Here is a 27,829-nt window from a genome sequence, read left to right as displayed (position 1 = left end):
TTGTGTGAAGTACTCAGGAACAGAAACAGAAACTACCATGTTATGTCTCTTTACGCATGACGGAACCAGGGTGTTGCGCACCTGTAACCTGACATCATCTGCTGAAAGTACTTAAACTTACTTCCATCCAGCTCACACCCAGTTACTGAAGCTACAATTACGGTGCGACAGGAAGAACAGGAATATTAAAGAGGGGATTTGGAGAGATGGGGACCGCTTGGTTCGCGGTTTTTGGCGCTTTAGTCATCGTTTTTCAGGTGAGACGTCTTCCTTTTGTTATAATTAATTTCTGCCATTTTCCATTCTGTTTAAAGTTACTTAAAATAAATATGGTTAATGTTACATTACCTGCTGCAATTAAATAAAATTAGATTCATTTTCATGTGGAAAGCACCAAGTCAAAACAACAGTCACCTCAAAACCCCAGCAATCTAAGAACCACCTAGGAGCAAGTACTTGGCGACAGTGGCAAGGAAAAACTCCCTTTTAACAGGAAGAAACCTCCAGGAGATCCAGACTCACGGAGGAGCAGACACATTTGTTGTGTTTATGCATCAAGTAAACTTTTATTGTAAGAAGAACACTTTTATTAGTCATAGCACTTGCTGATGCTCTTTAAATGGGCAGAAAAAACTTGTGCAGGATTTAAAAACTAATTAATCTGTTTCACAGGCATAGCAGGCTTTTTTCCCCATATCCCTCCACGTTGATTCCCATTATTCCACTGATGACGTTGTGTTTTGTAGTTTTATTGTTTCCTCTGAAAAATGGCATATACACATGTCTTAAAGTATTCATATTATGCGATGCAACAAAAGTATTTTAATTGTTGTTTAAAATGCCAGTTATAGTTATTGTTATATTGTCTTGTGTTATTCAGTTACTCTTATTTTCTCTTGCTTATGATTAGTCACTTTATTATTACAGGTCCAACCAAAATACTCTTTCTCCTCTTCTAGGTCTCATCACCAGAAATAGCTGCGAGGTCGACATGTGTGCCTGGATTTGAGTCAGAGCTGTTGATTTTCAGAGTGTGCAGGGAACACCTGAGGACGGGCATGAGACTGGGCAGAGGTAAGAACAACCCAGGAATCTAGTGTCTTACTGGTAACCTGAATGAAATGGTTGATGTTTCTTAACATCCAGTAGAATATCATAATAGATATGTGAGGATTTGTTTATACAAACCTGTGGGAGCATTTAGACGTGAGTTACAGCCCTACATGAAAAAACTTTTGTAAACGATTCCTCATGCCCAGATGGCCTTTAACAGGTTAGCTGCTTACGTTGTTCTCGGTTGAAACCCAAACAACATCATACCATTTGTTCCAGATTAAGTTTGTCAGAATATTCGAGTTCCCAATCAGAATTTTCATCTGGACCTCAACTCCAAGTTTCATCTTGGAAATTAGCAACATCCTCCATTTAATTGTTGTCAGTCCAAGATGGCAGCAATGAAGGTAACAATACTATAATTTTTAATCTGTTCTGCCACAAACTGTTGTTTGTGATCACTAAATAAAGCATATGTAAGGCACTGACAAGGCTGTGTCCAGACACCCATATTAACCCCCCCAACCCCAAAAAAACAAACAAAAAAACAACAACTATGATGCTGTATTGCTTGCAATGTATTAATAGCTCTACCTTGCTTTGAAGTAAAACACGTCTGTTTTTTGGTGCTTTTCCAGCTTAACTAGTTGTGGCATCCAACTGCATCTGAGTTGTAAGGTTTCTGGAATGCAGATTCAGCTCTCACACTGCTCACAAATACTTTTAACCTCAGGTCAGAGCAATGTCACCAAGCCTGTTTAGCAGGTTTTGCTATTCAGATGTTATGAAGCACTGAAAGAGAAGGAGAACTCTGTTGGTTTCATAAAACTGAAAGATGATATAAAACATAAGTGGACTGTAGCCTTTTTCAAATTAACTGTAGTTATGCAGGCTTTAACATGAATATTCACTTGTTGCCTTGCTTTATTTGCCTTTAGTTGCTTTTATATAGTGCCAAATCACAACAAAAGTCACTAAGGTGAAAACAGAGAGAAAGAAAACTATGAATACATTTTGGCACTTCAATTCAAGTGGGGATGAAAAACTGCCTTTTAAAAGGAAGTAACATCAAACAGAACCAGGCTCAGAGGAAAGCATCTGCTATCACCGGGTGGGGGGTGAGGCGAGGAACACTGAAATAATATTCATATCAAAAGTCTTGCGCGACATACAACATAATGTCGAGCAAACAATTTAATTTCACAGATGCAGGTATTCATTGTCATTCACACAATTAAATTCCTTACATGTAAACATTTCGTTACATTTAAACACACAAAGAATAAAGAGGAAGAGCAGTTAGTGAGACAGTGATGTCAGGTGGAGTGAAAGAAACTGTTTTTCTCGTATCTAAAAGAGTTTTAGATACGAGTTTAAGAGTCTCGCAGTACTTGTTACAGTAAATGACATACTGATCTTTGCTGGGAAAAATATAGCAGGATTCCTTCGTCAAACCACCTGCTTAACAAGCTGTGAAGAAGAGTTTACTTTTCAGCTCCCCCAATTCACCACTGTTTGTTTTACACAGCAAAAAATCTACATTATAGTATTGTACTATAATCACACCTGTAGGATGTGATTATAGATGAACAGATAAGACCCACATAGTGTTTCAGTTGCACAGCAGCTGTGGCTTTCTATCACAGTGCTACCTGTGCCGTGGAGGGGTGGGTGTAAAGAGAGGCATCAGGTTTACTAGAATTTATTGTTTTATTATAATAGATTTTTAGGCTTTAGTAACAAAATATTGCCAATTTAGGATAATACAAAAGATAAATCGTTTGTATTAAATGTTACTATTTCAAATCATAGAAATAAAAGCTTTTTTGCCTGCAAAAAATGTACAGGGGCCAGTGTAAACTCTGTGCTACTGACCTGAGGCCGTTAAACTGGACACTGAATTATTAAGATTAGTTTTTAACATTAATTAATCTACATTATCAGAGCATCTATTTCCAGCTCCAGGAAACTTCAATGTGCAGGACAAGACTCAGTTCTGAGAATGTTTATGCTCACTTTGCTTCATTTTAGCCGCCACATGTGCAACGTATGCACTCATTTACTAGTGCATGTAGACACACACACAAGAACACATGCACACGAACAACAAACATTTTTCTCTTTTTTCCCTTGTCTCTTGAAAATGTACTGTTGCTCATTAATAAGAAGTATTTCTAATCCAGTTCTACCCATTATCCAGTGGAATCATGGGTAAAACTGGTTAAGAAACAAAGAGCAGCCTCCAGCAAAATTCAGTACTTAGCAAAATAAAAAAGAAATTTCCTGCCTCGGGTGGAAACCACAAAAATATTTATCACGATATACATTTGAAAATTTGCGATAACGATATAACTGACGATATAATTGACACTAGACAAAATACTTTACAACTCCACAACTTTCTTAGTGCAAAAAAAAAAACATCAATGTATTTTCACTTAAACAAGCAGCTGTTTTTTGCATTAAAGCTATATAAAAATTTAACAGTGCAAATGCAAAATCCTTGCTGACAGTTTAACCAAAAGGCATTTCCAGTGGAAACTGGCTGACATATCCTCAGCATAACCATGTATAATATCCACAACACTTAAAAAGAGCTTATACACACAATATACGGTAATGTTAAGCACAGTACATATCACTCCGCGAGGCTCCTCCCTACGATAAACGTAATGCTCCGACAATCCATCAAGTGTTGCGGGTTTGAAGCTTAGCAAAGTCGTACTAAAGCATCAGTCAGTAAACACAACCAGAATTCATACATAAGGCACACGGGATTATATGGGGCACTGTCGATTTTCAGAAAAATCAAAGGATTGATTTTAAGTGTGCCGTATTTTCCAAAAAACACGGTAATAACGACGGCCCGCTAGCATGCGCTACCAAAAATAGTGCTTTGTTGTGTATCTGACGGCTAAACCAGTTCCACACTGAAGTTTTCACATTTTTACAAACCAATTCTGGTTCATCTGTTTCATTCAACGATCCGCTTTCGCCCTTCTCATTCTCTGTCGCCGCCGTGCCTTTTTCGCCATGTGCGTATGAAAACAAAGGCACAGCGCATGCGCGTTTTACCCAAATTCTATTGCGATACTTCATTTTCTTGTCATTGCCCAACATTATATCGGTATTACCGTGAACGGTATGATATGGCCCAGCCCCAGTGAGTATTCTATTGGAAAACACTAAAAAATACAGCAACACTACCAGCAGGACATATGCAGCAAGGTGGTGTAGACTTGCCAGTTATTTCATTACATGTTCCACATTTATAATGATTCACTTTTTTCTATCCTTTCTCAGTGGGCTTCACTGACTGCACAAACCGCACAATATTTCTTTTCGGCACTGATGACAATCGCTTTGGTGTAAAGGCAGATGGTGTATTAATGGTGAGTTAACTTGACGGCAAAGTTGGAATTACTGTAAAAATCACAGGAAAGTTTGTATAATTGTTCTAATGAAATGTAGAAACTCATTTCTAATGAATTGAAGTGTAGTGGATGCACTAATAAAACTTTTGTTTTTTTACTTTCCAGGTAAACAGAGAAGTTGTTCTTTATAATGGACACCAGAATTTCTTCATCCACTCATGGGACTCTCAAGGTCAGAAAATAACAGTTCCAGTCAGGGTAGTTCATTATGAGCATCACCGTGGACACCATCATGGTCATCAATGTGGAAAGCACCACAATGGAGACCACATAGAATACAGTCATCAGCATCACAGTACTGAAGTGAAGTCTGCTGACCACACAGAGGTAGACACTGTTTCATACGGGACTGTTTAATGTTTTATAGACACTGTTTAATGGGGCATGAAGGAAAAGTTCAAATCTATTTATATTTTTTCCAAAACTACACATTTACAGACAGGGCAGGACTGATAATCTGGCATATTGGACATTTTTCTGGTCCACTGCACACTGACAGCATCCCATTCAATCATTCCACCTGACACAGCCTTCACTGTGGCAAACAGGTGGAGCTGAAAAGCTGAAAGAAAACAATAAAAAGAATATAAGTGGTACCAGCAACTAGTAACTGGGCCTCACAGTCACAGGATGATGCTGCTAGCACCAGCTGTGGAGGAGTGAGGAAGAAGTGATGGAAGATTAGATTAATGTGGTAAGAAAAGTGAAATGAATGGCTACTTTATCCATGAGCCACTGCTAACAGCTAAAGTGTAACTTTTAATGCTAGGGCCAATTTTTTTGTCGCAATCCATTCCATTCAGATGTGAAGGTTGTTTCTGGAAATCATCTCTTTATTTTGCATGAGAGGCCAGACTTTTACCTAATGCAATTTTTTTTGAAGTGTTCTCCCAGCTTCATGAAAGTCTTTCAAACTGATTTTTCGGACATTGAAAATTATTTAAAAAGTAGCCAAACTGGTCCTTGGTACCCGAGAAGGGAATGTTTTTTCAAGCTTAATTTTAACCTTGCAGCTTAACCTTAAGCTGCAAGTGTTGACTTGATGGATGTACATGGGCGTAAAACTCTTATCAGCTGTTTCTACTGAGTTTTGTGGGGCTGGGATGATGTCTTTGTAAATGTGTGACAGGACTGAACACACTAACACCTCATGGAAAACCTCAAATTTAAAATTCTGCTCCTCAAATACAATACTTGAGTAATCAATCCCCATTTTATCTTAATGACCTTAAAGTACCGTATCACCCCATTAGAGCATTTCGCTCTCAGACTCTGGGCTTACTTGTGGTTCCTAGAGTGTTAAAAGTATAATAGAGAGGCAGAGCCTTCAGCTTTCAAGTCCCTCTTTTGAGGAACAGCTTCCAATTTTTCTAATATTTTGTTCGATTTTTAATCTATGAATCAGCTGTCTTAGGTTAAAAATGGTGTAGACGATACACAGTCACAGATTCTGAGATATATTATAAGATCTGTGGTCCTCATTACAATTTCTGAGTCTTCTTCTGTTCATGCTTTTGCCAACAATATGTCTGCATGTTTTCCCAGAATGCCACTGATCCACAAGCGCATGTTCTTCAATTCCCCAAGTCTCTTGGAGGACTGAGGAGGAGGAAGAGAGACTGGGTTATTCCTCCTCTCAAAGTTTCTGAGAATCAGAGAGGAACCTATCCCCTAAAAGTAGCTCAGGTAAGGGGAACTGAATGACTTTTGTTGACATTATTTGTGGACAGGATTTCTCTGTTGTTCCTCTGCAGTCAGCACGTGTTTTTCCCATTTTTAATTGTCACTATTGAATCTCCAGAATTTCCAGTTTTTTTAGATGCCTCTTAGTTATGAGCTAACTTTGTTAATTCTAGATAAATAAAATATCTATGAAAGAGAATGAAAAGTTATTGCTTTAGGGAAAGATCTAAAGTTTATGTGCAGTAATGAGAGCAAGATGTTGGCAGTTAGTACATTGACACTTGTTTTATTACTGTCTTTTCCATACTGTGTGTTGGAAATTGTTGGAATAACATAATTATTCTAAGAAAACTACAGAGTTGTGTTTCACGCTATATACTGTATATTGGTTAATTTATCTTACGACATCCACTACTGTGCTGTCTTTCTCTGCTCTCTTATGTTTGATATCAGGATAACCAGGATTCTGTTGAATATTAATGTGCATAGCCTCTTTGCTGTTGTATAAACGTTAAATGAACTGGTTCATGAACAGAAATTTTTTTACTTCTTCATTCTCTTTCTGAGCACTCAGAGTGCTTTATACAACTTGTCCTATTCATACGAGGACTTTTTCCCATGCTTTTTTTGTGAAAGTGCTTTCTAACATTCACAAACATTATAAAGCAAATCATGGTTAGTATCTTACTCAAGGATATTTGAAAAGCAGAGTGAAGTAGATAGGGATTGAACCACCAACCTTATGATCAGTAAATTACCTGCTTGACATCCTGAGCAACAGCTATCCCAGAACTGTTATCCTCATCACTGAGAGTGATTTAAGTCAATGTGGTTTTTTCCAGATCCGCTTAGAGAATCTAGCAATCTTATTGATTTGAGATCACAAGATGACTGAATCATTCTGATCTGTGTATCAGGATAACCAAGAATCTCTTGATATTTTTGAAGATGAACTTGCACAGCTTCTTTATTGTTGCATAACCTTTACCATAGACAGTGAGAGTGATCTAACTCAGTCCTGTGTGTTTTTTCCAGATCCGCTCCAATGAAGATAAAACAAGGAAGGTCTTTTACAGCATCACTGGTCCAGGAGCTGATCTGCCTCCTGTTGGTCGTTTCAGAATGGACAGAGAGACTGGAAATCTGTATGTAACACAGCCACTTGACAGAGAGGAAACAGCCGAATATCTAGTAAGCATCCCCACTTTGTCCAAATGTTTTCCAAAGTGTGTATCTTTTGATGATCATCAAAAGATACACACTTTCATCACACTTGATGATGAAGGCTTTTATTCTGATTATCCTTTCATGTGGAGTGACTTTGGAAAACTTTTTTATAAACATTTTATGTTATAAGTTCTGTTAAAATTGTTTGTTTTTGATGTTCTTTGTACATCACATAAAAGAATCAGCCCCCATCTTATCTTAATGACCTTAAAGTACCGTATCACCCCAATTAAGTGCTCTCAGACTGCAGGCTTACTTGTGGTTCTTAGAATATTTAAAGTACTCTTCTGTGGAACCAGCTTCCAGTTTGGATTTGAGAGATAGACACCCTCTCTACTTTTAAGATTAGGCTGAGAACTTAGAACTTTTTTCACTCATTGTGTTTATACACTGCTCTGCATTCAATTATTAGTTATTATCAATCTCTAGCTTTCATGTCAGCGTGTCTTTTGTTTTGTCTCCCTTCTCTCGGGGTGAGAGAAGGGAGACAAAACAAAAGACACGCTGACATGAAACCAGTAGCAGCAGGTGGCACACAAAAGAAAAGAATCACAACAAAAGTCACATCAAGACACTAAAATCTTTGCTTTGTTTGTATTGTGTGTAGATTAAAGGTGTAGAGATAAATGAATTAATTTAAAGGTGAATCTGAAACTTTCTGAATCAAACATGTTGAAATCTTTTGCCTGTGTAGTTTGAAGCACATGCTGTGGCTGACGGAGCAGGACAAGCTGAGGCTCCTATGGAGATTATAGTACGTGTGATCGACCAGAACGACAACAAACCTTATTTTACGACAAACTACAAAGCAAATGTTGCTGAGGCCACGACCATTGGTATGTTTAAACATATTTTTGACATTATTTTGTTTTCTTGTTGGCACTTATTTGCAGTTTTCTTTATTTTTGCTACTATCTACAATTCTCATCAATAGAAATCAATGTAGTGCAGAGGTTTAAATGCAATGAATTTTAAGACATTCAGAAACCTTCAGAACCTTCAGAAAATTACAATGTGGGTTGGAATGAAATTAGACTTTTTACGCTAACTCTATTTTGATTTAATAAATACTTAAATGAAGCAATGTGAAGACCTTCTAAAACTTCTGCTCTTTATTTCCTTTTTCTGAATTCCTCCACTCCAGGGACTGAGGTGGTTAGGGTTGAGGCCAAAGATGACGATGAGCCAAATACTGACAACTCAGAGCTCCGCTATCGTATTCTGAACCAGGACCCACCGCTGCCCACTGACAACATGTTTGAAATCAACCCAATTACTGGAAGCATCAGAATCACTGGTAGAGGACTGGATAGAGAGGTAAGACCTGTTAAACACATTTAAAACACAAGTGTCCTTTTACGCCTAAGTACTGAAAAAGCATTTTTATGAATCAGGATCAGTAGTCTGCCTGTCACTGCTAGAAATCAATCACAAAGAGGGCACTGCACCAAAAACACTGCTGGTGATTTCTTGGATAATGATAATATTTACCTTTGAAGTAAAACCTGAATTTACTGCTGAAAACAAACACTGTTCTTGAAGCTTAACTTTTACTTTAGAGTCTAATGGTCTCCATTTCTAGTTTGTGTCATGCTTGTCAGTTTCACCACTGCTTGGTGAATAATACACTATATTTAAAAAGTTTGACTAAGGCTAATATCAGATAATGGCATCAGGTTTGCATGTATTTGTCATAAGCAAAATATTCTATGAGTTTATCTTCAGCTTTTCAGCAGAATGCCAGGCCTTCATAGGTGAAGGGTTTTAGTCAGTTTGAAAGCCGTGTGTTACAGAGGTCTGTAAACTGATGTCAGTGTTTCCTCCTTCCTGTTGATGAGCTGATCTACCTTAACAGTCCTCGTCTCTTAACAGAAATATCCACAGTACACTCTGACAGTACAAGCAGCAGATATGGCAGGAGAAGGGTTATCCGGACAAACAAAAGTCATCCTCACGGTGACGGACAGCAATGACAACATTCCAGTCTTCACTCAGAAATCTGTAAGTACAAAGTACTGGTAACTGGAAACTTCCTGTTTAACTGCTGCTTTTTCACTCTGTTAAAGCAGAACACATTCAGTCTGTATCTAGCTGCCTTACTAATGTTGCACTCACACATACTGCCACAGCTAATGCACACCATTTAACAAAATAAGTCCACAGCATGTGCAGTGATGCATGTGAAATAAGAAATGACACAAGGAAAAAGTATTGAACATGCTTACTGATGTTTAATACTCCATCCAAAAGTATTTTGGATTCAAGATGCCTCCTTTATGGAGAAACTAGTCGCATGCATGCACACAAGCAGTTTTCAAATCCTGAAGCTTCTGTGGGGCACTTCTATGAATTCTGAAAATGTATAGACAGAGCCGAAGCTCAGGTGGATTCTGGTCTCAGGACTGGGCCATTCTAGCAGCTTTATTATCTTTCTCTGTTACCAACTGAGTCTTTCCTTGGCTTTGTGTTTGGAATCATTGTCTTACTGAAAGCGACCATCCTTGCCTCATCTTCATCATTTTGGTAGATGGCATGGTGAGTGGGCATGCAGACCATGGCAGTTGAGTGCATTGCTTATTACTTTCTTTGAAACAATTGTAACTACTGCATCCACCCTGCAGGGGCCTGTCCTTCCATAATGGTTCCTACTCTTGCTCCTCTTTCTTGGGTTTCTGCTGCTTGAGTTATTCTCTAAGCACGTGGTCAGTCATGGCCATCTTTTAAGCAATGGTTTAACTAGAGCCAGCTTGAAAGTCTGTTGTCCATCCATCATCTTCTCCTTATCCGAGGCCGGGTTGCAGGGGACGCAGCCTAAGCAGAGAAGCCCAGACCTCCCTCTCCCCGGCCACCTCCTCCAGCTTGTCCAGGGAACACCAAGGCGTTCCCAGACCAACTGAGAGGTATAATCTCTCAAGCGTGTCCTGTCCCTCCTCCAAGTGGGACACACTCGGAACACCTCACCCAGGAGGCATCCTTGTCAGATGCACGAACCACCTCATCTGGCTTCTTTCAATGTGCAAGAGCAGCGGCTCTACTCTGAGACCCTCCCGGATGACTGAACTTCTCCCCCTATCTCTAAGGGAGATTCCAGCCACCCTTCAGAGGAAGCTAATTTCCACCCCTTGTATCCGCAATCTCATTCTTTCGGTCACTACCCACAGCTCGTGACCATAATTGAGGGTAGGGATGTAGGTCGACCGGTTAATTGAGAGCTTTGCTTTTACGCTCAGCTCTCTCTTTATCTTTTAGAGAGCTTGTCCATTCAGACACTGAGTCCGAATGGACCATGTTCAGCACCTCCATTGCCGAAGCTGCTACACTGAGCTGCAAACCGCAAGGTTGTTGGAGTCTGTCGTGATGGTAACCCCTGAACCAAATGGTGGACACCAGAGGTGAAGGGAGGCACCAGGCTAAAGAAGGAGTCCTATTGGGCTTGGTTAGCCTGTGGGACTCCGGAGGCAGCTGATAGGTATCGACAGGCCAAGCGGAATGCGGCTCGGGCAGTGGCTGAAGCAAAAACTCGGATGTGGAAGAAGTTTGGAGAGGCCATGGAAAAAGACTTTTGGTCTGGTATGAATAGCCGGTTATTAGCGATAGGTTCATCTCGGTTGTGGGCAAAAGACCTGCAACTGACAAATAAAGGCTATCTCATCTCTCATCTCATCATATTTAAGATTTTAGTATTAATTAATGGTAGGACTTGAGCCGTCTTGTAGGAATTGGGTCTGAAAGAAATGTTCATCCTTTACTAGAAGTGATTACCAAAGTTAACTCAGAAAGATCTCTTGGAAAAAATTGTCTAAATAAATATCAGTGGTATTAAAAGTAGCTGCACATAATTTTATGTTTGTGATTTGTTGGAGTGTTTTTTTTCTTTAATGGCTAAAATTTTATTTGTGAAGAAATTCATGATGTCATTATTATATACCATCAACAGAATGGTTGGCTTAACAAAGCTCTGACATTTGACATATACATGTGAGTCTGGCTGCGGTGCTGAAGAGAAACCGAGGATTGTTCTTATTTTCTTTAACCTCCTAAGACCCGAACTCTTCCACGGCATGCATTTTAATTTCCCTTTGATATTTGGGCTGGTTGGGACCTGATGAACTACCTGATTTTTTTTACCATGACTTCATCCACAGCAAGGTCCTCTGGTTTCTGTCGATGTGAATTATAATTTTACAGAATTTACATTTACCCTTAGCCAGCAGTTTTAAATGTCCCTCAGTGTCGCCTCTTCTAGTCCCTGGAAGGCACTTGACTATGATTGCTGGTGTCTCTAGCTTCACATGTCCCAGAACATCCATCTCCACTTTTCCAAGGCCGGGTTGGGGGGGGGGGGGAGGGGAGCAGCCTAAGAAGAAAAGTCCTGACCACCCTCTTTCCGGCCACCTCCTCCAGCTTATCCGGGGTAACACCAAGGCATTCCCACACCAGCTGAGAGATATAATTTCTCCAGCGTGTCATTGGTCTGCACTGCAACATGCTTGGGACACCTCACCCAGGAGGCACCTAGGAACCATCATTGACAGATGCCTGAACTGACTCAACTGACTCCTTTCGATGTGGGGCAGTAGTGGCTGTACTCTGAGCCCGTTCCAGATAGCTGAACTCCTCACCCTATATCTAAGAGGCAGAGTCGAGCCATCCTTCGGAGAAAGATCATTTCCTCGATTTCCTTCTTTCGGGCCTACCCAAAGCTCATAACCATAGGTGAGGGTGTGGATGTAGATTGACCATTAAATTGAGAGCTTTGCTTTTATACTCAGCTCTCTTTTCATCACGATGGACTGGTACAGTGTCACTGCAGCCGCAGCACCAATCTTTGTTGATCTCCCGCTCCTCTTACTTGTGAACAAGAATTTAAATTAAAACTTAAACTCTTCCACTTGGGACAGTAAATTGTCCCTGACACAGAGTGGGCACTCCATTCTTTTCCGGCTGAGGACCATGGTCTCAGACTTGGAGATGCTGATTGTCATTCCTGCCGCTTCACATGGATGTGAACCGCTCCAGTGCGAGCAGGAGTCTGCACAAGTAGAAGCCTTTTGCAGCCTATTACAAGTGTTGTTATTGCTAAAGCAGGCCGATGACTAACTAAACATCTGAGCAGGAAAGTGCACGAGGCACAGGTAAAGAGGCCATGCTGCTAGCGGGTTGGCTATGAGCTAAGCTAAGCTAGCAAATCCCTAAAGACACACTGAGTGACTACTGTGAATGTAATTAGTGGCTGAATCATTCCATAAAATCATCATTCCATAAAAAACTCTGATTAAAAAAAACCCCTGAAAATCAAGTAGCAAATATTTATGTAATTCACATAGTTTTTGAGACGTCATTTTACTGGTTGTTTTCTAATGTCCTGTTTTGTGAGTGCCCCACTTCCCAATTTAAGACATCAGCCAAGTCCCCACAAAACTTAATCCAGACAGCTGATATGAGTTTCACACCCACACATCCACCAGTTAACCCTGGTCTAATACATTATAATTTGAATGACTGCAAAGTTAGAACACAGTTTGAAAAAAGATTCCCCTTCATGCAAAGGCATTGAAGCATTAAAGCAGTCAATGTCCAAAGAACAACTTTGAAATTATGGACAATCTCTACTGCATCTCTAGTACAAATGAACCATCTGTGGATGAATGAGATGCCAGAAAGCCTGATCTCCCAAGGATCCCCAGATGGGACTATTCCCATTCAAGTACCAGCCAATAACTTATCTTAGCACAACATGGAAAGGCCTGTCGGATGTCAGAGGGGCAAGACACTAGCTCGAGCAGTTGCTCAACACTGTAAGACCAGACTGACGAACTTGTGAACCACCTGGATTGTTTAAGTAGTGGGACTGAAAGATAGCACAGAAACGCTTCATCATCATAGCAAGACATGAACGAGTCCTAAGCAGAAGATTGATAGAGAGTGGGGGGCTACCACACCACTCAAGATCCCTGGTGCAGGCTGTGCAAAGAACCCCCTTGAGAGAATCCAACACATAGCAGCAGGATAAAAGATGCTAGCAGACTGGTATAGTATACAAGGTCAATTTGGGATACACCCACTCCAAGATGATTGAGAATGACCAAGCTATGATCCTGTGTGACTCCCAGCTACAGACAGCTACAACTGGTGATGGCTAACTAACTGGACATAATAGTTTTTGATAAGGAGAGGAAGAAGGCTGTAGTGATAGCAAGTAATGGTAAAGCACTTCAGAGCGTCATTATTATGGCCCAAAAAAATCATTGTCCATCCTCTTCCTTCCCTAAAGGACCTGTAGAGCACTCGCTATCTCAGGAGGGCATGCAGCATCCTACGGGACTGTACACACCCAGAATGTTTAAGCTGCTGCCGTCTGGCTAGAGATTCAGGCTGCTGAGGTCCCCGACAAACAGACTCAGGGACAGCTTTTGCAACAGGGCAATAGACCTAACCAATTCTAACAGCTGACCTGAGTGACTACCTCCCTAGACTTTTTGGGGGGCAATAACAATAACAATAATAAAAACAATGTACAATAAACATACGTTCTTTCTTTTTATTTATTAAGATAAGTTACTGTGTTGTGTTGTGTTATGCGCAGTGCTGACGCGGGACAGTTTCCAATTTCGTTGTGCTATTGTACTTGGTATGACTGTGCAGTGACAATAAAGAGTTATCTTATCTTCAATCCCTGTTTACATCCCAAATATGTTACTTTAAATAAGTATCAACTTTACATAAACGTGTATAGTGCTCGTATGCTGCTCTCACCTGAAACACAGCAAAACAGCAGTTCTGTGTTACTGATGGCTTCCATATAATAACCGGCCTGTGTTACTTTTTGTCATGTTTCAGCTGTGTGCAGGCAGAAAAAGGACCCAAACGGAAAACTCACAACAACAAAATTAAACTCAAAAAGCTGCTTTATTGTAGAATAGCATGGAAAAACTAAACTAAACTGGGACATGGATAAACTGACACACAGGGAAACACAGCCATGAGGGAGACTACAACACTGACAAAGAGAAACACAGGGCTTAAATACACTGAGGGATAACGAGGGAATGAGACACAGAAGGAGAGCACAGCTGGGAGTAATCAGGCTGGACCAGACAAGGGAAGCAAAACTAGAAACACTGACATAAGACACGGACCTTCAAAGTAAAACAGGAAACACACTGACTGAACCCTAGAGATGTGAACTTAACAGCAACTGAGGAGAAAGAACATAGGGACCTGAAACATGGGACAGAAAGGCACAGTAGACACAACGTGGACATAACAACGCCACAGGGAAAGAGTGAGACAAAACACAGAACACAGGACCTCTTACAAAATAAAATAGGAAACATAATGAAACGCAGACATGACTACATGAACTTGACAGCATAAGAAGAGACATGAAACACATGAAGGGCAAGGGAGACTTAACAAGGGTTGAAAACACAAGGGGAAACTAATAACAAATGAACTTAGATAACCTAAAGAACTTAAACATACCATAAACATCAAAATAAACTAAAACTCAGAACGTGACACTTTTGTAAGGGATTACTTTGCCAGTTACTAATTTGTCTGAGCCAGTAGGTGGCAGTAGGTGGCCATTGCCACGTACTGGTGAAATTAAATATCGCCTTAACACCACATCAGGTGGGAGCAAATGAGCTTTTCACTCTAGGCTATGAAGTAAACTATTGTCACAACAAAAGCAAAAAAGGTGATGGCAACATTAAAAGAACTTCAACAACAATTCTTAGACTTGTTTTTGATACTTAAAATACTCAGGGTGCCAGACATGTACAGAAGAAAACAACACCCCATCTCCCATAATTGTTTTGAGGATCCTGAAAGGCAGTATAGACCATCCATTCACGTAAACAATGGAATCTACAGTATAAATAATAAATATTGTCTTATTAGAATGATTACTCTAATACAGGAGAGAGAAAACCACAGACCGAATATTTAGCTCCATTCGTTCATATTAGAAGAGAGAAAGAGAAGACTGTGCTGTGAATTCATTAACATCTGTCAAAAATAGCCGCTGCTTTCAAGGAGAAAAATAAAACAAGCATGATTTTTCAGCTCTAAGCTATTCTCTTTTTTTAATAATTTCAACAGAAATCTTTATCTTATTTAAAATAAATTAAATGCTGCATCTAGTACTATGCAAGCTTCTAGCTTTGCTTGACAATGTTTAGAATAAACCTGATGACATGACATTCCAGAAAGTCTACAACAAAAGACGAAGCAGACTGAGCCCAGAAATTGCTAAAAATTTGTGTTACTCTTACAGTAAACACATCAGTCTTGTTAACAAATAGAGAATTTGTCATCACTCTTAAGTAATTAGTTCTTTGATATTTTGCTGAGTGCTTTATGAAGTTAATGGGTTCATCTAACATGTCTGCTTTATCTTTAGATTGTGATTTGTTGTGTTGAGTTTTGGTCAGAAGACTATTGCTGGCTACTTTCCTTTTTGTGTTGTAATCCATTTGACATTTATTTACCCATTTATTTTTGTAAGTAGAAGGTCTATATTCAGTTGCTGGAGTTGAATTGTATGTCTAGTTTAAGTAAGTTGGTATTTAAATATTAAAAATTCACATTTTTGGGCCAGGTGGGTGAGTTTGATGACTGTGCTGAAGTTTTAGTTGATAATTATGTTTGTTGATTTGGTTAATAATGAAAAGAGGTTGTGGAAGAAAGATGGATTGTCATTGCTGGGGCCACAAATGTTGACTAGCATGAATATTTTATTACTTAGGGATAAACTGATAATCTTATTGGATCACTGAGAGATGTATTACAAATTAATGTTTTTTTCACCTCCTTTACTATTATATGTTTGATATTATATCTTGTCAAACTTTGTACTTTAAGATTTCGGATTTCATAGTGAGCAAGTCAGTTTCTTGCAAGAAGTATATGTCTGCAATAAGATTAGACGGAATTGAACATGAATTATTGATGTACAATTTAAGTTATTTGGGGGTTAGGCGACCGTGGTGCTGGAGGTTGGGAAGCGCATCTGTAACCGGAAGGTCGCCTGTTCGATCCCCAGGCTCTCTGTCCTGGTCGTTGTGTCCGTGGGCAAGACATTTACCCTACCGCCTACTGGTGTTGGCCAGAGGGGCCGATGGCGCGATATATAGCAGCCTCGCTTCTGTCAGTCTGTCCCAGGGCAGCTGTGGCTGCAACTGTAACTTGCTTCCACCAGTGTGTGAATGTGAGAGTGAATGAATAATGGAATTGTAAAGTGCTTTGGGTGCCTTGAAAAGTGCTATATAAATCCATTATTATTAGACTCCGATGACCCATCACAGCAAAAACAGAACAGAACACCAAGATCTGTTTTGACTCCCATGATTCTGACCCATCCTTAATTTTCTCACAGTATAGTGCGACAGTTGATGAAAACAAAAAGGATGTTGTGGTGGTTAAGATGATAGTAACAGATGAGGATGAACCACAAACTCCAGCCTGGAACGCCATCTTCAAGATCGTCAGTGGTGATCCTGATGGACTTTTCACAGTAAAAACAGGAACTAACAAACACGAAGGAATCCTTTCTACTGCAAAGGTAGGAAGAAAATCAGGAATTCATTCATAATATTGGGAGATATTTATCATCAGTGATTAGTTGATGGAAGCATTTTCTGTGATTTGTTGGGACTTAATAAAAATCTGTGCCAACACCCTTATAATGTGTTTTTTTCTCCCTTCCTTCCAACCAGGAGCTGGACTTTGAGACGGCCAGCAAGCACACTCTGTTGGTTTCAGTGGAGAATGAGATTCCTTTTGCTCCTGGTGTTTCTGTGGTCACTTCTACCACCACAGTGGTGGTGAATGTGAGAGATGTGAATGAAGCTCCAGTCTTTGATCCAAAGGAGCTTCTTGTGGTAAAACCAGAGGACCTTCCTGTGGATGAAGTTGTGGTGCAGTACACTGCTTCAGACCCAGACACTGCACGCAAGCAGAAAGTCACGTAAGTCAACTAGGAACTAAACCCCCCCAAACATCTTTTTACTTCAAACAACATTTGAAGTAAAAAGGTAAACAAAAAATGTGTCACCAACCTCATAAGCAAACATTACATTACTTTTGAAATATTGAAAAAAAAAACCACACTATAAAACACCCCTAGTATTAGTCAGAATTTGCTTTTTAACACCCAACAAGCTGACAGACGGGCTTGAAAAGTTTAATTGTTTTCTTAATGTTTTCTTGATATCAGAGGAGAACGGCCAGACTGCTTTGAGCTCATAGGAAGCTAGCCTTGACTCAAACTACCACTAGAGATTCATATGTAGATATTAGGGGTGCAACGATACACAAAATTCACGGTTCGGTTCGGTTCAATACTTTGGTGTCACGGTTCGATATGTTTTCAATACAAAAAAATATTCATGCCTTTTTAATTTGTCATTTATTAAAATTATAAATATATATTTTAACTCAAAGGTACAGTTTTTAAGTTTAATGTTGCTGAAACAACAAAATAATAAAAAAAATAAATCGATCTGATCGAGAAAACACTCATCTTTGGCCATTTCTCTTTATTACAGAGAAATGTCTCTTTCCAAAATAAAAGTTATACTATAAGCTTCTTCTGGGCTATATTCTCAGCAGCATATTAAACATATCAGGTCCCCATAAGGAGAATCATGTGCTAACGGCTGTCTAAATGACTCGGGTAAAGTTTGTAGCATGCGTGCTTGTTGTTTTGTCTGCTTCCACTTGTCTTTGCACCAGGATGATGTCAGCGTAAATACGCAGTCATATTCGTTGTGTTCCCACTAGTGCTGTCAGCGTTAATCTCGTTAAAATGACATTAACGCCATAACGCAGCAAATCTCCGTTAACAAGTTACCGCGGATCGCCGTGGACGGCGTCGACACGTTAACAACCTAACTGCGCTAACGCACTAGTTCCCACCAATTGAGCATTGCGTAGCACATCCGACATACTGTTTTACTTTTGTCCATGACTCGCTTACCATCAGGGTCATACTTCACATGAAAACCAAAATAGGTCTAAAGGCCAGATCTGAATGAGGGTGGGGGAGGTTCAATTTCGGGTAGCGTTGAGGCAGTTGCCATGTTTCAACGAGCTTAGCTTCTGTCTTGCTAGCTTGCGCTGCGCTCAGTGTATATGCACTCGACAGTGCAGCCTAGGCAGAGTAGTCGAACGCAGATCCACTGAGCGCTCAACACAGACAGCATCGTCAGAAGAAAAGCTGATAAAATAAATAAAAAATGTTGTATTGTTCAATACATGTGCGTACCGAACCGAAAGCACTGTATCAAACGGTTGAATATTGATACATGTATTGTTGCACCCCTTGTAGATTTGGATAACCATCATATGCAGAGCAGCATCTCTAAATGCACAGCACATTCAACCTTAAAGCAGATGGGTTACAGCAGTTAAAGATCAAACCAGGTGACTGGGTGATTTGTTAGCTAAGAATAGATAACTGAGGCTACAGTTTACACCACACCTGGACAAACAAAGATTGGAAGAATATTTTCTGGTCCGAAGAGTTTTGTTTCTGTTGAAAGGAACAGAATTTGTCAGTAACATAAATTACACAGCCTGCTACATGTCCCTCCCTTCAGTGTACCTGCCCTTCTTATTGATGCTTCCAGCAGGACCACAGACCATATCTCAAAGCTTAGATAATCTCAAACTGGTTTCTTGAACAAGGCAGTGAGTTCACTGTACTCAAGTTGCTTCCACAGTCACGAGATTCAATCCAATGGCACGCTGTTGGGATGGAATGGGAGATTTGCATGATGGCTCCAGAGCTGACAAATCTGCATGATGATGTCATGTCAACGTAGACCAAAAACTTTGAAGAATGTTTTCAAGCACAACGGGGTCGAGCCCAAAACTTGCATTGTGCACCAGAGAGAGATAAACAGAATAAATTGGTTCTCTCATTTATGAAAACACTTGATGATAACAATAAGTGTACAATCTTAACAGTACAGAGTGTTGTTGATAGCTGATTGGTACTTCATAATCGTCACACAGACTAATTATAGATTTTAAATAACATTTGCGGAAGGGGCTCAGAGTAGAGCCGCTGCTCCTCCACATCGAAAGGAGCCAGCTGAGGTGGTTCGAGTATATGACAAGGATGCCTCCTGAGCGCCCCGGGGGGAGGCCCCGGGGAAGACCCAGGACACGCTGGAGAGATTATATCTCTCGGCTGGCCTGGGAACGCCTTGGTGTTCCCCCGGATAAGCTGGAGGAGGTAGCTGGGGAGTGGGAGGTCTGGGCTTCTCTGCTTAGGCTGCTGCCCCCTGCGACCCGGCCCCGGATAAAGCGGATGAAGATGGATGGAAATAGCATTTGGTTTATATATTTTTCTGTGATGCAAAATAAATTTGGTGCCCAAATATTTCTGAAAAAGAACATTCTCTGGCTACCACATAGATGTACTGAAATCTCTACTAACCCCAAGTGAATATGAATGTTAGATAGAACACACTTGTTATACAAAAAAATGTTTGAATGGGTAAATGTGGCATGTTATGTGCTAAGGTGGAGCAGAAAAGTGCTGTGTAAGAATCAATCCATCTACCAGATTTTGCACTGTCGCTGCAATTAAGTTCTCATTAATGACAATATAAGGAAAACTGAATTATGACAACACACAGTAGAATCATAAAATGATCTCTAATGATGAAAAGCATTTTACCTAAAAAGTAGAATTTGGAACCTATGTCAGCTGTGGTAGAGGCAGCGTACACCGTGTCTCGCAGAGCCAACACAAACAATTATTCACTCTCCCCCACACTATGGGCACGCAGTTCTTTGGACAGTGGGAGAAAGCTGCAATAGCCGGAGAGAACATGCAATGTCCACACAGACCCAGGACTCGAGACCTTCTTGCTGCGAGGCAACAGTGCTAACCACCATACCACCTCCCACAAACTGCCATAGTAGCAGAAACCCCTAAATAGTTTAAAATTACAGCTCAAAGTTAAGTTTTTTCAAGAAACTGGGTGCCACGGTTGCTATACCCTCAGAGTGAAACCATACTTCAGAACTGGTTTTACTAACATGGAAGGAAATGATTCCTTCCTTTTAGCACATAAAAACACTTTGTGGTGGTAAATATGACGATTTTGAAAAGATGGTGCAGGAAGCTGCACCTGGAGAAGGCCTTTGTGGGGTAGGCGCTTTTTCTCTTAGACTCACTAGACAAGGGAATCTTCCAGTAGCCTTTAGTTGAATCCAGTGTCGTCAAAATACGAGCAGTACCAAACTGGTCCAAGAGCTCATCAACCCAGGGTGTCATGGCCAAAAACCAAAAGCCACCAGGTCAGTGGGTGACCTGAACAACAGCACAAGAGTCCATGGTCACCAAGCCGACGAGACATGCTGGCTGCTTGTCTCCTGAACCTCCAGCTGAGGCAGACAGTGGTACTGGGGCCACTGGTTGCTGGGCTTGACCTGTACGTCCAGCAGAAGTTGATGCAGGACCGGTATGGAGACCCCTGGCAAATCAGAGAGCTGAACAGGAGGCTGAGCTGGTAGCCGAGCTGAAGCCTGAGGGGAAACAGTCTGTTGGGACATAACTCCACACTCCGAGAGGGCAGGTGAAAAACAGTCCTTAGTGCCCACAGCTTTTAAGCAAGTGCCAATAAAGTGAACAGTCTTAATGATCACAGATCCTGAGCAAGGAGTCTTTGAGTTCTCAGAGTCTGAGTAAACAGTCTTAGAATCTTTAAAGCCAGAGTTCATTTTCTCAGGCCTAATGTGAGATAATTAGGTCACATGAACAACATTTGCATTGCTGCTAGTGAAAACGTCTTGATGCACTCGCAATCATCCAGGAAAGTAAATCTCCAAAAAGTTGATTCTGTTCATCTGGACGTAGCGTTTTGTGGGAGAAATGTTTGGTCACTCATCCAAGTGACTGGATGGTTGTTTCCATGCTTTCTGCTCAGGTGCATGTTCATGTTTTTCTTTTCCACATGCACCGTTTCAGATTCATGTTTATGCTCTAAAGTCACAGTTAATCATAGTTTATTCCCAGTTTAGATTTTTAGTTAGTTTATCTCAGTGCGCTTTTGCCTTTGTTTTTTCCGGCCTCCAATAATTTTTTTGGTAAATCAGATTCCTGCCTTCAGCATCTTAAATAAGCTCAAGGTCTGCTGCTGAGGCCCCGTGACGTTTATCTTCCTTCTGGTCCTGATGCCCCTGAAATAACTGAATTGCTTTCAGCTGCCCTGCCAGCCTCTCTTGTACTGTCCCTTGGGCCTGCTGAACCAAACCCCCTCTGCAGCAGAGCCACAGACCACACCTCCCTCATGACTTTTAATGACTCCTAATACTACTTTGGATTATCGTTATCAGTAAGGTCTTAAAAGCCATTATTAATATTATTATTATTTCTATTTTTTTCTCTGTTTTTTATTTCTTTTTCTGAAGAAAAGCATTTTTTTTACCCTTCAGCCGTAAAATCCTGATTAATAGGTGTGTCTACTAATGAGCTCAGGGGTAGCACTGGTAGGATACAGGAACCCTGTGACAGTTAATGTGTTTCATGAGATTTGCAAATTGAATTGACTGTTGTTGTGATTTATCACAATATAAATAATACTGAATACTGAATAAATGGCATTCTGCGCCTAACCTGTCACTGTGTATTTAGCCTAAGGAAAAAGTAAGTCTATGTCAAAAATCAAATAACACATTGCGCCACATTGTGAAACATGCTAATTGCAATCACCCCGCCTGCACAGTATTGCCATCTTTTCTGTGACTGTCTTGTGCAGGTACAAAATGATTAATGACCCTGCAGGCTGGCTGAATGTGGACAAGGACACAGGCCTTATTAAAGTGAGAAGATTCATGGACAGAGAAGCTCCTTTTGTCACAAACAGCAGATACATCGCAAACATTGGTGCATGTGATGATGGTAGGTGGGAGTTAAGACTGCTGCACACTATTATCATCATTTGACTCCCATACACAATGACCACTGATATGATTTTATTAAATTACAAGTGTCTGAATAATTACACTGGTCAACAAGAGTTTTGCTTCTGGGATTCCTTCACCTTTACTTCAGGAACTTTCACTTGCTGAATAAGAATCTGAAAACTGTTTTTGTCTAACACATCCTGGTTTACAGTATGATGTTCCAAGTACTGAACAACGAAGATGACTGGACAGAAACAGCAGCGCGTTTCAGCATTTAGGAAATACGTTTTGTTTCAAGAAATATGTTGTCTTTAGAAATAAAGTGAAAAAAAAGTGAAGCTAAAATTAGGTTTGTCCTGAAATCTGTGAACTCATACTTGACATTGAGCTCAAAAGGAAACTGAGGCCAACTAAACGATCAGTTTGTGAAGCATTCATGCAACCAATATCAGGGAAAATTGAGTATGATGGGTGAATACTGTTGGTTCTCACAAAAAGAGAGATGTGCAGTACAAGCACAAAAAAGGTGCCTCAGACAGGTTTCAGCTGACTGACCTCATTTTATTTTGAGCTGAATTGAAAGAAATATATTTTAACACATCTGCGGTATTGTCATCTAATTCGCTTTCATAATAAAGACATTAAAACAGTTTTCATGAGAAATTATTAGAAATCAATACTTTCTGTTGATTATACTATTTTGATCTTCACAAGTATTAAAACGATGTGTATCTTAAAAAAAACAGAGGCTCAAGCTTAAATTGGATATCACATCTGAAATCAGTGTAAAAGCTGCAATAGCTGGTCTGAAGTTCCCAGTAGCAAAATAATAGTGATATGAAAGTGTGTTATTGCCCTGAAGTTTTTTTCTTCTCCTTAAACAAAATTCCAGTACAAACTGATGTCCCTTGGATGCTCATAGCTAATAACACTGTAGCCCTTAATTGCTCTGCCTTTATTTGTTTAACAGCCAAATGTTAGTTATAAGAATCAGTCCAGAGCAAAGTTTTTGAGCAATAATACAGATTTTATTTAAATACATTTTGGTCTCCTGATGTGTTTGTTCTGTGACCAGATGCTGTCCCGGCTACAGGAACTGGTACCCTGATCATTCAGCTGGAAGATGTCAATGACAATGCTCCATTTATTGAAGAGCGTGAAATCAAGGTGTGTCTTATTTCCAATAGCTCAAGAATCGTTTTGTGTTGAACTTGTCTAATTGTGGTGCAGGATGGGTGTGTTTGTAAGATTTCCAACTACAGGATGGTCATCAGCATGAAGAAAAGCTTCACTGTGACTTTGTTTCCTCAGGTGTGCAACAAGGATCCAGCTCCTCAGCTGCTGTCAGTAACAGATAAAGACGGACCAGAATTTGGACCTCCCTACTCGGTGTCTTTACAGGGCATGTCAAAGACCAACTGGACCGCTAGGATGAACGACACCAGTATGTACACTGCTAACATGTGACAAGTACAAACTTATGCTGTCCAATAAGATGGCCAGAATTTGAAATATTTTGGTACATAAATTTCACTGATATTTTATCAGCTGTGTTCTTTTGCGATAACAAAAATATTTCCTGTTGTGAACATCAGGGCTGCTTCCTTCCAAAGGCTAAAGTTTAGCTCATACATGATTCAGTTTTCATCACTGAGATTAGAGTGATTGGTGCTTGTGTGAGGAGAGTGAGTACTGCCAGAAAAGAAACCCTAACACAACATACTTAAAAGAAGGATGATTGGCTTTATTCAGATGTCTCATTTTCAAAAATATGTAACAAAACAAATCCATCAACACAGAACTATAAAGCTACATTTCTGCTGTCTTGTTTATTTCAGGAACAGGGGTCATCTTAAATTTAGGCACTGAGCTGCCCAGTGGAGATTACAGTGTTATACTAAGAGTGGCAGACAAGCATGGCCTGGAGCAGGACAGCATCATCAAAGCTGAAGTTTGCCACTGCAAGGGCAAGGGAGCAGAGGCGACATGCACAGACCGTGCTATAGGTGGCAGCAACCTGCCCCTTATCCTCGGAATACTTGGAGCCATCCTGCTGCTCGGTGAGTCACACATCTGTAGTCTCAGGTCAGAGCATTTCTTTCCTTTCCCAGCTAAGTAGGTTTTGGTTGGTTACTGTGTGCTAAACTTTACACTCTGTGTTCAGCACTGGTGCTGCTAATGCTGCTGTTTGCAAAACAGAGGAAAAAGGACAAAAAGAAGCCACTGCTGCTAGATGATAGTGTCAGGGACAACATCTATTACTATGATGAAGAAGGAGGTGGAGAGGATGATCAGGTAAATGGACACATTTACGCGATTACACATTTACACAAGTACAAAGTAATCAAAGCTGCACACGCAGGAGCAGAAAACCTTGGAAAATATGTCACTGTGTTTATTGGAGTACTGGAGAATTCTGCCATTGCCGTTCCCAAGCCTGGATGAAAAAGGAGGGGAGTTGGGTGAAATGCCAAAAAGAAAAACGGAGAGTTTTAAAAGGCTGATTAAATTTGCTGTATTATTTCAGTGATTTGACCCAGGCCTTTTAGTGATAGAAAAGTATGAGTACACAACAGGCCTAAAGCAGTGAGTGGATGAAGAGTGTGGATTGCAGAAGTACAGCATAAAATATTCCATATAATAATGCATCATTAAATCACTTTCTATCAGGACTATGACTTGAGTGTTCTCCACCGTGGTCTGGACAACCGGCCTGAGGTGTTAAGAAGTAACGTGGTGCCAAACTTCATGCCTGCTCCTCAGTACCGACCTCGGCCCACCAACCCAGAAGACATGAACAACTTCATTGAAGATGTGAGTGAGATTCTAAAGTACCTTGAAACTTACTCAAGCATGGTTACAAGATTTCACTTAAGTGGGCTCACCACCCACGGGAGGTACCATAGGGGTTAAGGTGCATTGTGTGTTGGATGGCTGTTATGTGTGCAGGCCCTGGCAGTCTGATCCCTGGCTGTTAAGACTGGCTCTGAGGACATGATGGAGTTGGTTGCGTGGTAAGAAAGGAGCAAGTGCATGAATTTAAAAGTTTAATCTGGTTCACAACTTGGAACCAGTGTCCTGGAAAACAGCTAGACTCTACTCTAGTCTGGAATTTCCGTTGGCAACATGGCAAGCAGGGACGGGTCCTGTTTCACCTTCCCACTGTCACCAGAGGCTTGTTCACAGGTCATCTGATTATTGGGGTTTCTTTCTAATATTGTAGGATTAACTTGATAATTCCAAGTTTCTTGAGTACTACTGTTTTTGTTCTGATCATGAAATGCTGTACCAGCTCTTTATGCTCTAGAGTATTCCAGAATGCCTAAACAGCTTACATGTGCTTTGTCACACTTGGAGAAAGCATTTTGTGCCTTGTGGGCAGTTCTTTTCAAATGAAGGTTTTCTTAGGGGAACTGTGGCTCAGGAGGTAGAAGGGGTTGTCTAAAAGTCATAATCATGGCTGGCTTCCTGGCTCCAGTCCTCATTTTCAAAGGATCCTTGTGAAAGACACTGGACCCTGATGTATCCACTGTGAGTGTGTGAATGCTAGACAAGGCACTTTAGTACAGATAAGGTTTGTATGAATGTTTTTGTTATTGGGTGAATAAAACTAGGTTTCCCCCTGGCGAGGTGTTTAAGGCATCTCCTACCAGGAGGACGCCCTGGGCATGAGCTGGAGATGGTGGCTGATGAGGGAAGTCTGGACTTCTCTGCTAGCAGACGATAGAGGCATGGATGTGGATAGATGTGTACGTCAATTGTACGTCATGTCTGGGCTTTAATAACTTCCACATTCATTATTCTGTTATCTTTATCCAGGCTATGTAAGGTAACCAAAACAAGTTGTGTAAAATTTCTAGAAAAGTTATCTTTGCTCCTCCCTCAGAACCTGAAGGCTGCAGACAACGACCCAACAGCACCCCCTTATGACTCCCAGATGGTATTTGACCATGAGGGAGGTGGTTCTGATGCAGGAAGTCTCTCCTCTTTGAACTCTTCAAGTAGTGGAGACCAGAACTATGACTGCCTCAGTGAGTGGGGCCCTCGCTTCAAGAAACTGGCCAACATGTACGGAGGAGGAGAAGATGATGATATGCTGTAATCATACCACATGGCATGGCCTCATGTTTCATTCAAAGCAAGCCAGAAGGGACTTTCAACTACACATTAGTGTTTTGTCTTGTTTTTCATAGATATATATATATGCATTGTGGTTTGCCTTCTCACTGAAATGCCATTATCAGTTATCGGCCACTGCTGAGAAGCCAAAGGATGAGCGCTTTTGTTTTGTTGTTTTTGAATTTCCTGTTTTGATTGCATTAGGCTCTGTATGCCTTTTTTACATCCCTGTTTGACCTGCAGGCTGAACACATAAATACTTTGGTAGTTTTCTGTTGAATGAGTGCTGGAGCCATGTGTTGCCTTTTTCATAGGGTTTGTGTTTCTGGTCTCTATCTGTTTAATAAGTACTCTTGTGTATTTTCATTTTTTCATTTGAACACAATAACACACTTTAGTTCCTGATCAGCCATTATATATATCCGTGTGTGTCATTTCCTGTTTAGGTCAGTTATGTTTGTTTGGGCAGTCATTTGGTAAGTTTGCAGTTCTTTGCCTGAGTTTAGTTTTGTTTCTTTGACCTCTTTTATGAGCTCAACATTTATTACTTTTGTAAATATAATTTTTTGGTTAAATAAATGGAAACCCTATTTTTCTGATAATTCCTGTGACTCCTCTCGTCCATCACAGACAGTAATCTAACCTTTGATAAACAGATTAATGCTGTAATCAAGACCCGTTTCCTTCACCTCTGGCTACTTGCAAAAGTGAAGCAATTCCTCTGTTTTAGAGACTCTGAGAGAGCTATCCATGCTTTCATTTCATCTCACCTCAACTTTTGTAATAGTCTTTACTCAGGTGTCAGTCTGTCATCAGTTAGCTGCCTGCAGCTGGTCCAAAAAGCTGCAGCATGGTTACTAACTGGCACGACATATCTCACATACTAGCATCCTTACACTGGCTGCCAGTTAGTTTTTGAATTGATTTTAAGATTTTATTATTCGTTTTTAAGGCGTTGCACGTGTTAGCACCCTCATAACTTTATGATCTTTTAAATTGGTACACTCCTGCAAGATCACTGAGCCCTGCAGTTCAAATGCTCCTGGCTGTCCTGAGGTCCAGATTAAAGCACAGAGGTGACCGGGCCTTTGCTGTGACTGCTCCTAAATTGTGTAACAAAGTGCCCCTTCATGTCAGGGCCTCCTCAACATTAGACACTTTCAAAACGCATCTGAAAACCCACTTTTATTCCTTGGTTTTTAAATCAGAATGATTTTGTACTACTTTTGTCTTGTTTCTTACTCAAATCTTCTCATTTCATGCTTCTTTTTCTTATTTTTTTGTCGTGTATTTATAGAGATAAAAATCTTTTTTGATTATCTTAAATGTTGTTCAACAGTTGTTTTAAATGTGCTATACAAATAAATTTGACTTTAACTTTAATA

The 27,829-nt window shown here is 40.4% G+C and overlaps 1 protein-coding gene across 1 annotated transcript; it reads left to right on the top strand.

Annotated features, from left to right (window-relative positions):
• The first annotated feature begins 134 nt into the window (after nt 1-134).
• Nucleotides 135-27,829, top strand: LOC309720889 (B-cadherin-like). Its single transcript, XM_082558115.1, has 18 exons — nt 135-257; nt 960-1,074; nt 4,357-4,445; nt 4,593-4,814; nt 6,033-6,173; nt 7,206-7,361; nt 8,092-8,233; nt 8,542-8,714; nt 9,270-9,398; nt 16,780-16,965; nt 17,120-17,370; nt 22,178-22,320; nt 23,401-23,492; nt 23,637-23,769; nt 24,164-24,385; nt 24,490-24,620; nt 24,996-25,139; nt 26,212-27,829. Exons 1-18 carry the CDS (start codon nt 207-209, stop codon nt 26,425-26,427), a joined length of 2,736 nt encoding a protein of 911 aa, XP_082414241.1. The 5' UTR covers nt 135-206; the 3' UTR covers nt 26,428-27,829.

This window comes from Aulonocara stuartgranti (assembly GCF_965226115.1).
Source record: "Aulonocara stuartgranti genome assembly, chromosome: 13".
Lineage (NCBI taxonomy): Eukaryota > Metazoa > Chordata > Actinopteri > Cichliformes > Cichlidae > Aulonocara > Aulonocara stuartgranti.
The sequence above is the reverse complement of the archived record's forward strand: the minus strand, read 5'-3'. Positions and strand labels throughout refer to the sequence as shown.

Excerpts from the sequence above, each read along its gene's own strand:
- LOC309720889 (XM_082558115.1), top strand. The coding sequence starts at position 207 with ATGGGGACCGCTTGGTTCGCGGTTTTTGGCGCTTTAGTCATCGTTTTT. Across the intron at positions 258-959 it reads CTTTAGTCATCGTTTTTCAG|GTCTCATCACCAGAAATAGC; the intron begins GTGAGACGTCTT and ends CTCCTCTTCTAG. Across the intron at positions 8,715-9,269 it reads GTAGAGGACTGGATAGAGAG|AAATATCCACAGTACACTCT; the intron begins GTAAGACCTGTT and ends GTCTCTTAACAG.